This window comes from Tursiops truncatus, chromosome 11, assembly GCF_011762595.2.
Source record: "Tursiops truncatus isolate mTurTru1 chromosome 11, mTurTru1.mat.Y, whole genome shotgun sequence".
Classification (NCBI taxonomy): Eukaryota; Metazoa; Chordata; class Mammalia; order Artiodactyla; family Delphinidae; genus Tursiops; species Tursiops truncatus.
In genome coordinates this window covers 19,513,235-19,525,395 of record NC_047044.1, presented here as the reverse complement: position 1 = coordinate 19,525,395, position 12,161 = coordinate 19,513,235, and the positions used below count along the sequence as shown (strand labels likewise).

The 12,161-nt window shown below is 40.4% G+C and overlaps 1 protein-coding gene across 3 annotated transcripts in view; it reads right to left on the bottom strand.

Annotated features, from left to right (window-relative positions):
* WASHC3 (WASH complex subunit 3) overlaps positions 1-9,655 on the bottom strand; it is a 137,346-nt gene extending 127,691 nt beyond the window's left edge. For all 3 annotated transcript variants that reach the window (XR_012324225.1, XM_004319055.4, XM_073788282.1), the window contains exons 1-2: positions 9,503-9,655; positions 8,819-8,917 (exon numbers count right to left, since the gene is read on the bottom strand). Coding sequence is in view for 2 of the 3 variants with exons in the window: in XM_004319055.4 (XP_004319103.1) it covers positions 8,819-8,917; positions 9,503-9,553 (150 nt within the window). In the remaining variant the exon portion in view is untranslated. The remainder of the gene's footprint in view (positions 1-8,818; positions 8,918-9,502) is intronic.
* Between the last annotated feature and the right edge of the window lie 2,506 nt (positions 9,656-12,161).

Here is a 12,161-nt window from a genome sequence, read left to right as displayed (position 1 = left end):
CAGTGTATTTTTGTCAGAACTAATCTTCCAATTCATCCCACCCTCCCCTTCCCCCACCCGTGTCCACATATCTGTTCTCTACATCTGCATCTCTATTTCTGCCCTGCAAATAGGTTCATCTGTACCAGTTTTCTAGATTCCACATATATGTGTTAATATACGATATTTGTTTTTCTTTCTGACTTACTTCACTCTGTATGACAGACTCTAGGTCCATCCACATCTCTAAAAACCTAGTTTCATTCGTTTTTATGGCTGAGTAATGTTCCATTTTATTTATCCATTCATCTGTCGACGGACATTTAGGTTGTTTCCATGTCCTGGCCATTGTAAATAGTGCTGCAATGAACACTGGGGTACAAGTGACTTTTTGAATCATGGTTTTCTCAGGGTATATGCCCAGTAGTGGGATTGCTGGGTTGTATGGTAGTTCTATTTTGTTTTTTAAGGAACCTCCATACTGTTCTCCATAGTGGCTGTATCAATTTACATTCCCACCAACAGTGCAGGAGGGTTCCCTTTTCTCCACACCCTCTCCAGCATTTATTGTTTGCAGATTTTTTGACGATGGCCATTCTGACCAGTATGAGGTGATACCTCATTGTAGTTCTGATGTGCATTTCTCTTTTAAAGATGAGAAAACTGAGTCTTTATACAAGTAAAATAATCTGAACTCAAACACTCGAACTCCAGATACTAAATATTTTTGAGTGTTTCAGCTTGTTAAAGCATGATGCCATAGACTCTGGGTGTTGATGTGTCAATGCAGACTGTAACAAACTGAGTGTAATAAATGTACCATGCTGGTGGGGCATGCTGATAATGGGGAATGTTGTGCACAAGGGTTGGGAGTGGGAGTCAAGGAATAAATGGGAACTCTATACTTCCTGCTCAATTTTGCTGTGAACCTAAAATTGCTCTAAAAAATAAAGTTTAATTAATTTTTTTAAAAAGATGGAAAATTCCTGAGTATTGCATAGATATAATTTTTGTTATTCAAAGCTAATAAATGATCAACCTGCTTCTCACTAAAACTAAGATGCTATTGTGCTGAATACTGGGAATCAAAATTTTCTGATCAAATTTCCTAAAATAGATGCTGTTTATCTGGAATTATTTAAAAAGATAGGTATTAACATTTTTTTCAGGATTAGATCATAAATTGTCTTTAAATGGATACTCAAATGTTCACACAAGATAGGCTAAGGATTGAAATACTAGTCTTAGAAAATAAGGGAATAAGGATGAAAATGTTTATTCAGAAAACTACTTCTTGATAAGGAAGATTAAAGAGGCTTGGGAAAAAAGTTATACTTTCCAGAGCAGTAATTCCCAATTTTTTTTGGATGCAAATTCATCTGGTATGTCAATCTTTTGCTTTGGCACTCATTTTACCTACTTTCATCTACTATTATCAAAACCTCACCAAAATGAAATGACCTGGTTTTTTAATAAAACAAGATTATATGAATGATTTATTCATGCAAGACACTGATCTAAGCATCAATATATTTTAGTTATAATTTATCTGAATATTCTTGATATCTAATCTAGAAACAACGGTAATTGTGAAGTCTAAAGAAATCTGAAACAACTGTAATTTAATAAAAAAAAAATCTGTGCTTTCTATTGGTGAGTCATAGGTCCTAATACTATTGTGATTTCTGTTGACCAAATTTAAAGAAAATGTGAAATTTAAGTTAAAGGTAAAAAAATATATATACATGATTTTTTTCCCCCATCCAAGTTCATGTACCCCAAATTCAGAACCACTATGTAAATGATTTTCTGAAAATCAGATCAACAAAAGGCTTTTCCTCTTGGCTAGGGAAGATCTTTGCTGTGGATAAATCATGTTTTTTAAATTATCCATAAAGGTATTATCTATCTTCTCTAGAGCTGGTTTTTGAGAGTCTAAAATATTAAATATGCTACCTGTTATACAACTTAATACTTTAATAAAAAATATATTACTATATCACGATTTTGAATTTTTACGTATGTAATTGGTATCTTTTGTAATCTACACATTTTATTTTATGGATTTAAAAACATTAATTTCATTTCACTAGACTGCCGAAGGATCCATGGCACATTTAAGAACCTCTGCTTTTCAAAGATTATTCAGCATAATAAATGTTTCTGAGTCTGTCCCCATGTAATTATTGCTATAACACACATAAATATGTACTTTTTAGAAAGCCACTGTCACTTGACAAAATACACCTGGCTTCATTTATGGGCTGCTGAAGCTCATTTCTAAGATGTTTATGTTTTCTGCATTTTCCTTCTAAACCACTAGGCCACCATAAGGTAGGTTTCTCAACCTTGGCTCTATTGATGTTTTGGGCTGGATAATTCTTTGTTGTGAAGGGCTATCCTGTACACTACAGGATGTTTGGCAGAATCTCTGACCTCTACCCACTAAATGCCACAAAAACTCCCCAACTGTGACAAGTAAAAACATCTCTAGACATTGCCAAATGTCCCCTGGTTGAGAACTACTACTCTGAAGTGTAGATGACTACGGATATATTATAAGTAACATGATCAATAACAGTAACTGTCCCCACCTCTGAAAGTTTCAGCAGAGAAGAAATAGAAAGGTAACAATCTTTCCCATCCATTTAACCATCCATCCTCTTTATAAGGGTTTAAAGCAAACCTGAAATACCTTGATTTGGGACAAGAGGGAAAAATACAAGGTACCTAGTTTGTCAGATAAGTTGAAAACTTCTTGATGCATCCATCACCCGCCTGTTCCTAAGGCAGTGCATTTTATTGAAGAGAAAAAAAGAAGACAAAGGAAGAAATATGGAGTTAACAGTTGAACATGGGAAAAAAAAAACACTGTTGGGCTTCCCCGGTGGCACAGTGGTTGAGAGTCCACCTGCCGATGCAGGGGACACGGGTTCGTGCCCCGGTCCGGGAGGATCCCACAAGCCGTGGAGCGGCTGGGCCCGTGAGCCATGGCTGCTGAGCCTGCGCGTCCGGAGCCTGTGCTCCGCAGCGGGAGAGGCCATGGCAGTGGGAGGCCTGCGTACCGCAAAAAACAAAACAAAACAAAACAAAACAAAAAACCACTGTGGTATTTCAGGTTTGTAAAATATCCAATTTGCATATCCAGTTCTTTAAAAGAGAAACTATTTTAAATTAATGGATCTCTTGGTATACCACTTTCGGTTGAATATGTCCTGGAAACCGGAGAGAGAAGCAATCCACGGTTTTACTAAGCTTCATCTGACACTTAAACCCAGCAGTTGTAAAACTTATAAAAGCAGTTGTAAAAGTTGTAGCAGAAAATAGGGTTTTAAGCAAAACATTATTTGGTTGAAGGTTAAGTCTGATGGTGGGCTTAAAAATTGGATGTAGGGCTTCCCTGGTGGCGCAGTGGTTGAGAGTCCGCCTGCCGATGCAGGGGACACGGGTTCGTGCCCCGGTCCGGGAAGATCCCACATGCCATGGAGTGGCTGGGCCTGTGAGCCATGGCCGCTGGGCCTGTGAGCCATGGCCGCTGAGCCTGTGCGTCCGGAGCCTGTGCTCCGAAACGGGAGAGGCCACCACAGTGAGAGGCCCGCGTACCGCAAAAAAAAGAAAAAAAAAAATTGGATGTAGATTTCTTTTAGGTCGTATGAAAATTCTCAGCACTTTTTGCCTGTACTTAAAGATTTTTTAAAAAAGAAACATTTTAGAATATTTAAAAAATGACTAAAACCCCAGTATTCTAGGCATGTTACAAGTCTGAGTCAAAGTAACACACCTGACTGCCCTGTTTATTGATACTGAGTACTTTTAAGATTCACAGTAAGGTTAAACTTCTGTTCAGTCTTACCTGTGCTATGCATAGACCTTGTGTCGTCCTCCACCTTCCTCCATTTAAAATTTGCAGTCCCTGTGGACTTCCACAAGATTTTGCTGATAAGGGCCAGAATAGAAATGCTTACTGGAGACTTGTGAGGGAGGAAGAGATGACTCTAAGTAACTCTGCCAATTGGGTCTGATTCAACTACTTTCCTTTCTCCGTCTTCTAACTTTTCTCCTACCTTGGTTCTAGTCATTACAAGAGTTACAAAGTGGCTCAGTATCCAGAAAGTTTTTAAAAAGCTACGTTCTTCACTTTTCTCTTTCTCAGAGAACTTTAAAACCGGTATTAGTGATGAAGAGCCCTAGCAATTGGTTTCAAATTTAATTCCCATTTGAGTTTAGCTGTGACTGAAGTTACTGTTTGGGTTTGGTTCAAACCAGATTATGTGAAAAAAACAAAACCAAAACAAACAAACAAACAAAAACCTCCAAAATCAACCCCCCCCCCCTCAAAAAAAAACCCAAACCCACCCAAAACAAACCAAAACCTACCAGGTTTTCTTTTTCCTCCAGTTCACTTCCAGTTCAAAAAGTAATAACTGAGGTTCATTTTTTACTAAGGGAAACAAGAGTTGTTTTGGTTCTTGTTTAAGTCGTTAACTAAACAAGGCCCACAGGTCTAACAGGTGCTATAAACAAATAACAACCCATTTTGGAAAACTACATTGATCTTAACTAGGGAGAAAACGACACTTCGTGCTTGAATAACTATATTATATCCTTGGAATTTATCATATCAAAAAGACATTATATCAAATAGACATGGCATAGTAAAGAAGAAAATACAAATCTAAAAACTAAATTTTAAAATAGCTTTAAAGACGCTGCAGTCTCTCCCTTGAAAATGATGTAAATATGCATCATATTCAGATCAGACGGTGCAATAGAACAGAAGACTGAGACAGTTTTGTTTTTACCAGTTAATAGATCAGAGTTGGAATCCCAGCTCTTTTAATTTCTAGCTGTGTGACTGTGGGCAAGTTAGAGCAGCTACTGCAACCATAAATACTATACACTCAAATACATGGTGAGTGAATGAATAAACGACTAAGCAAATGATTTAAGCCTCTCTACATCTCAGTTTCTGTATTTCTAAAAAAGAGATAATTGGACCTCTCTCAAAGAGCTGGTCTGTGATGATTAAATACATGTAAAGCACTTAGTACAATGCCTAGCACAGAATAAGCACACAATAAATATTAGTTATTGTCATCACACCAAGTATTGATAAAAAGTCTACAACTGACATAAACATCCAAACTGTTACAATATGAATTCTAAATAATGAGTTACAGTCAACCCTAGATTATCAACCATTAAGGAGAAAAAGGCATAAGCTACCTTTAAAGTCCATGAATTTCTGGTCAAAAAATTTTTTTCTAGAGTTCAAGGAAGAAATAGGAAATAGTGATATAGTCAAGACAGTCAACCGTTTTGGGGGGTAGTGGAGAGAGGAATAGAAGGAGGGAAAGAGTGAATCATGAGGCTTTGATAATGCATAAGCAATCAATAAACAAAAGACAATTATTATATTTGATCTAGTCTTCAGCAAATAACACTCACTCCCCAGGCACTGAAAACTGTTAGGCCCTACAAAGGTGCGGGTCTATCCCTACCTTAGGGCAGCTCTATGAAGCTGCTTTCACAGATGTGTTTGTTGGTTGTTTTGTTGTTGCTTACTTTTTAAACTGGAGATGAGAAGTATGGGGATGGAGTATTCGCCCTTCTCTGCTAACAATCCTGGAACAGTCTTTCTCCAGATACTTCTCCACCCTACCGTGGTATACAAAGTGACGGGCTAAATCCTTGGCTTACTGCTTTTCAGTCAGTCAATTCTTTATGCCATTTATAGAGGCAGCAGTCCAAGATAAAACTCAGGGAAGCAAGCACCTAGACTCTGAGCCTGTTAGATAAAAAATATTGACTTGAGCCCCTTACTCTATCAATCATCATATCACATTTCAATTTCTTTTGTCTTAATGAGAAGGCAGAAGTTATTTTGATAACTAAACAAAAACAACAGCTGGAACCTTATACAAGTTAAAATAGTTTTCCTGTCTCCATGCAGTTTTTATTAATATATCTAACAAAAACTATACGCTAAGGCTCTACCTCATATTATTTATAAGACAGAATGAACTGAATATTGTTTGACTCAATTGTGAATTATCTCATTTTCCCCCATTCTCCCTATTTTTGGGGGGTGTGTGTTATTTGCTTTATTTTATTTTATTATAAATTTATTTTATTTATTCACTTTTGGCTGCACTGGGTCTTCGTTGCTGTGCGCAGGCTTTCTCTAGTTGTGGCGAGCAGGGTCTACTCTTCGTTGCGGTGCACGGGCTTCTCGTTGAGGTGGCTTCTCTTGTTGTGGAGCACAGGCTCTAGGCGCGTGGGCTTCAGTAGTTGTGGCTCGCGGGCTTTAGAGCACAGGCTCAGTAGTTGTGGCGCACGGGCTTAGCTGCTCCGCAGCATGTGGGATCTTCCCGGACAAGGGATGGAACCCATGTCCCCTGCATTGGCAGGATTCTTAACCACTGTGCCACCAGGGAAGTCCTATTTGCTTCGTTTTAAAAAATTAATCACAGGCCATCATCTAAAATTCTAGAAACAATAAATGCTGGAGAGGGTGTGGAGAAAAGGGAACACTCTTGCACTGTTGGTGGGAATGTAAATTGATACAGCCACTATGGAAAACAGTATGGAGGTTCCTTAAAAAACTAAAGATAGAACTAGCATACGACCCAGCAATCCCACTATTGGGCATATACCCTGAGAAAACCATAATTCAAAAAGAGTCACGTACAGGGCTTCCCTGGTGGCACAGTGGTTGAGAGTCCGCCTGCCGATGCAGGGGACACGGGTTCGTGCCCCGGTCCGGGAAGATCCCACATGCCGCGGAGTGGCTGGGCCCGTGAGCCGTGGCCGCTGAGCCTGCGCATCCGGAGCCTGTGCTCTGCAACAGGAGAGGCCACCACAGTGAGACGCCCGTGTACCACAAAAAAAAAAAAAAAAAAAAGAGTCACGTACCAAAATGTTCATTGCAGCTCTATTTACAATAGCTAGGACATGGAAGCAACATAAGTGTCCATCAACAGATGAATGGATAAAGAAGATGTGGCACATCTATACAATGGAATATTACTCAGCCATGAAAAGAAACGAGACTGAGTTATTTGTAGTGAGGTGGATGGACCTAGAGTCTGTCATACAGAGTGAAGTAAGTCAGAAAGAGAAAAACAAATACTGTATGCTACGACATATATATGGAATCTAAGGAAAAAAAAAAGGTCATGAAGAACCTAGGGGTAAGATGGGAATAAAGACACAGACCTACTAGAGAATGGACTTGAGGACATGGGGAGGGGGAAGGGTAAGCTGGGACAAAGTGAGAGATTGGCATGGACATATACACACTACCAAACATAAAATAGATAGCTACTGGGAAGCAGCCGCATAGCACAAGGAGATCAGCTCCGTGCTTTGTGACCACCTAGAGAGGTGGGGTAGGGAGGGTGGGAGGGAGGGAGATGCAAGAGGAAAGAGATATGGGAACATATGTATATGTATAACTAATTCACTTTGTTATAAAGCAGAAACTAACACACCATTGTAAAGCAATTATACTCCAATAAAGATGTTTAAAAAAAAAGACAAAAAAAGGAAATAAAAGGTATACATATAAAAAAAATTAATCACAGGACTTTTATAGTAGCTTTAACAAGCATAAGTTAACAATAATTAAACTGACAAAAATTGGTATTCACTAGTTAACTTCTTGGGAACATTCCTATATTGTGCCAATCAAAATGCATCTGGAATGGAGATACATCATACATTGTACAAAAAAGTAGGAGACTGGCTAGGACTGGGAAGTCTCTGGGTATTCTCTGGGTATTTCCTGTAGCAGGCCTTGACTTCTGAGTGAAATCATTTTAATTTCTGTATAAAGCATCCTTGAAAGTGTATTTAGCTTTAAGTGGTCACTATCATACCAGTGTGGGGCTTTTCTTTAGTCTATGGACAGAGCACAGTCAATGGTCTTCTTTAGTATTCAAGCATTTATATGTATCCTGTTCCTAGAACACAATAATGTCCCCAATGACAACAATCTTGACTCCCACACTTTTTAGGCAGCAACCACCCCTCTATGAACAGTCTCTATTCAAGGACTTGATTGTGGAGGATACTCAGTCACATGGCAAACAGTAACTTCAGCACTCAGGAAGTTCACGACAAAATGGAGCCCTAAGGTTTAACATGATCCTCAAGTGGTAAAGAAGACTGATAAAGAACAACACCTTTTGGTTTCAGACGACTGTTGTTCTATTTCCTTGTCCCCCTTCTCCTTTCTTAAACCCAATTTCAACCCATGCTTCCCATTTTCCTCCTCACTCTCTTTTTTAGCTTTTTATAAGACAGGAGTCCCTGGATCTTGTACCTCACCTGTAACTGGGTTACTTAATCCTTACTTCACAAGTCATTTGCAGAAAGTATTTTTTTTAAAATTTTCATAATGATATTTGATGCCTCAGTTATGTTTCTAGGCTACCTCCCCATCATCTTTTGGATCAAGCAATGTAAAATAATTTTGATATAAACTGAAACAATGTATACTTAAAATGTAATCTTTGGGGTAAGAGAAACATAACCAATTTCAAAATAAAAAATGTCTTTAAGTGTGAAATCTTGGAATTCCTTTTGCTTTAACCACAATAAACCTTCCTGAACTATTTCACAAAGCTTCTAGAAAATTAATTCAGCAGAGATGGGCTGTAGAAATGATGGTAAGAGAATCAAAGAGGATTTAACGTAATGTTAACATAATAACTGGTTGACAAGAGGTTATGGTACATGAATACATAGACTGTAATTCTTGTTTTGCTCATTTGTTACCTTCAGAAGTGCAAGGTGACATCTGGGCTACTCATTAAACGAGTATCACAGGACCTACCTCCTCACAAACTGTAGAAAATCGGTTGAGGAACTGTACAGTATGCACCACAAACTGGTTTAGAAATGCCACCGTTCTTTTCTGTTGAATAGCTGGCACCTGTGTCACGTAAAAATAAACATGATCCATACAGGAGGAACGTACACCGTGCTATCCCCTGGATATTAATAATAACGGGGCGTTTTGCTGTGTGAGATGAGTTACTGAAAGTACTGCCAAGAGTCATTAACTTGTTTTCCTAAACTGCAGGGGTGGGGTGTCCGAAGGTGACAGAGGCTGCAAAGTTTGAGAATGGGCTCTGGATTCACAGGTGTGAACTTTCGCAGGTAAAGGCAACACACAGAAACACACGAAAAACTCAAGGGCCGAATAAAAGAGGTAGGGTTAGAGATCGGAACCGGCCCGTGTCGCCAGCGCTTCACCCTTGACGATAGGGACTTGTGACCCGGGAAGCGTAGGCTGGGAGAGGCAAATTACCCCCGCCCCCCTTAGACAGCTCGGGAGGGACCCTTTTTAATGTGGACTGTGGGATTCTCCCTCCCGAGAGAGGTAGAAGACAGGCCCAGGCCAGGGTTGAGCAAAAAGAGACACGGCGTGGGGGTGAGGGGTGTCTCTCTGGAAACTCGGCGTCCCTTCCCCATCCTCCTCCCAGGTCGCCGAAGTCCAACTCCTTCTTTTACAAACCTTAGTCAGGTCTATGCCTGACCCCATGAGAGGAAGCCCATCCTCATCCATCTCCTCAGCGGGCGGGGGACCCAGGGCTCACCCACAAACCCCTCCCCGACCCGGCCCGCCCAACCCGGTAATAGCATCCGAAAGCCTCCCCTAGTCCCCGCCTCCCGGGCCCTTCCCGCCGGAAGGAAACGCCTCCCCCAGCCAATCACTCGGCGGCTCCCGGGGAGCCCGCCCCTTCGCACGGCAGTCTGGGATTGATAGTTCTAGCTCCGGATTGTGACGTCGAACGAGGGGCGTCGGGTGTAGCAAGGGTGCAATTCTAGCAATATCTTAAAAAACCTCTCCCCCTGCCACCCCCCCAAAAAAGTAAGGCATCGCGTCTGTTTGAAGTTATACCTGCTTAGTCTCTTCTACTATATACGCAACTAATTCATTCGTTAATCAAAAGAAGTATATATATATGTATATATATTTTAACCGATTAAGTGCCAGATACTCTGCTAGTCCCTGTGGTGAATAGACTGAATCAGATTGAGCATATGTATCTATCTAAAGAGCTACAGAAACATTATCCTCAGTCGGACAATTGACAAAAGTGTTTTTTCTAAGTGGTTTAGGTTCTTAAAAAAAAAAGACAAATGCAATGCTATAAGATGTAATTTCTAGTTAATAGAAAAGTGGGAGTGTCTCTCTGCCTCCTAGGAGCCTTGATCATTACTGTTCATCAGTCATCCATAGCTCCTGACAGCAGCGCCACTCACAACTTAACTGAATTTCCAGGGCTGTTAAAAACAATTCTATAGCTAGAAGTCTTGGTCAACTGCCAGAAATCCTCTGAAATATATACTCCTTTCCTCCAGGCTCTCTCTCATTGGATTTCACTTACAATAGTGAATTTTGGAGACAAAACAAGTAAATTGTAATGAATACTGATTTCAAAGGGCAGAGACTTTAAATGCCACCTGCAAATATCCATTAAATTTTAAAAGTTTTGAGAATTTTTTAATAGTTATCTTTCTTTTCATAGCAGATAACTAGAAAATCACTAATTTTATCATGAATCAGTTCTTGGGGGTGGGGGGGTGGGGAATGATGATCATTGGCTTCTTATGGGTTTTTTCCTGCTCTGCTTCAGGATGAACAGTTAGAGGGGTATAGTGTTGGTTCATAATAGTGGGAAAATAAATTTAAATGTCCCCTATCCCTGCTACACCCATCCCTCAGGAGTGATACAAATCATCGATTGGGACTTGGTTAAGTAAAGGAATTCTAGCCTAGTTATTCATTCTAGGCTATTTATAATCTAGCCTAGTTAAAAATCCATTGTTTTAGGCTCCTTCTTTTAATTGTGCCTTTCCTAACTTCACTCTCAAAGTTGGGTTGTAGGCTTATGTCCTCTAGGCAGCAGACAGGATTCCTCCCTAAAAAGTGGACTACCTCAAGAGATCTGAAGATATCTACAGTTAGAGGGTCCCCAATAAAACAGCATATAACCTAATGACTAAGGAAGCCTGCTTTCTTTAAGGGTGGGGTGGGGAAATGTCCTTCTGCTGCGTTGTACCCAGGGACTTTAATTTATGGAGATGACTGAGTGATGACAGAGAGGTAATTGCCATTGAAAGAATGTGTTACTCACATTTCCCAAGAGAAGGGGACCTACCATGCCACACAAGGCCATAGGGGAAACACCAGATTTTGGTTAGGAGGCAGACAGAAGCAGGAACCAGGGGAAAGCCTAGGCCAGATCCTTTACTGGAATTTCTTTGGGAAAGGCAAGTCGGGGCAGGAGAAACAGGTGAAAATTGGCTGGTATGAATGATTCCAGTGGGCTTTGGGGCATAGGAGTTGTCCCTGTTGTCTGTACCTGGCCCTGGGTTGATTTAGGGCAGTGGAAATATTGGCTTGATGTAGAAGAGTTTAGATAAGGAGGTGGTTGGGGGTAATGGGCTGGATTGGTTGGTTTGCATAAGAAAAACATGCTTCCAAGTAAATTGTTTGACTATCTTTGGGAATTAGCTAGCCCTGGGAGAGGCAGTCTTTCCCAGGGTCTGTAAGTCCACAAATGCCAGAGCTTCAGGGATACAGAAATTAAGAAAATATAGTTAATATAACTGTTCCTGTGATGAACAGATGCTAAAAAGACAATTACAGAATCCAAGAAAACACAGAACACTCACCCTCCAGTATGTGACCTTACAGGTAACAGTTTCAGCAAGGCACCTCACTCCTAGGTGTAGAGTCTCATTCAGTTTCTCAAGAAGGGATCAGAGGGGAAGGAGTAGCTGCCTGGCTATGCAAACCAGGGGGGAAGGTATTTGGGAGGGAGAGGCTAATTGTTCTAGGAGGGACAGTAGTCTTAAAGAAGGATCTTATTTCCCTGTCCAGGGATTGAACCTAGCCGCCAGTCCACCAGGGGCTAGAGGCTAGAAGCATAGTTCCCTTATTCTTACCCCTTTGGAAAGCAAAAATGTTTCAAGGAGGCAAAAACTGCAAAACAGGTACAAAGTTTATTATTAGAGACACAACACACAGAGAAACTATTTAACTCAGAAGCAAGGGAGAAATACGCACCCAGAAAGAGTGTGGGTGTCCCCCCCTAATGAGGAGGAGTGCAGTAAAGAGGTGATTTAAATCACTTATATAGGACAGTCCTTCCGGGTCTTTGTTT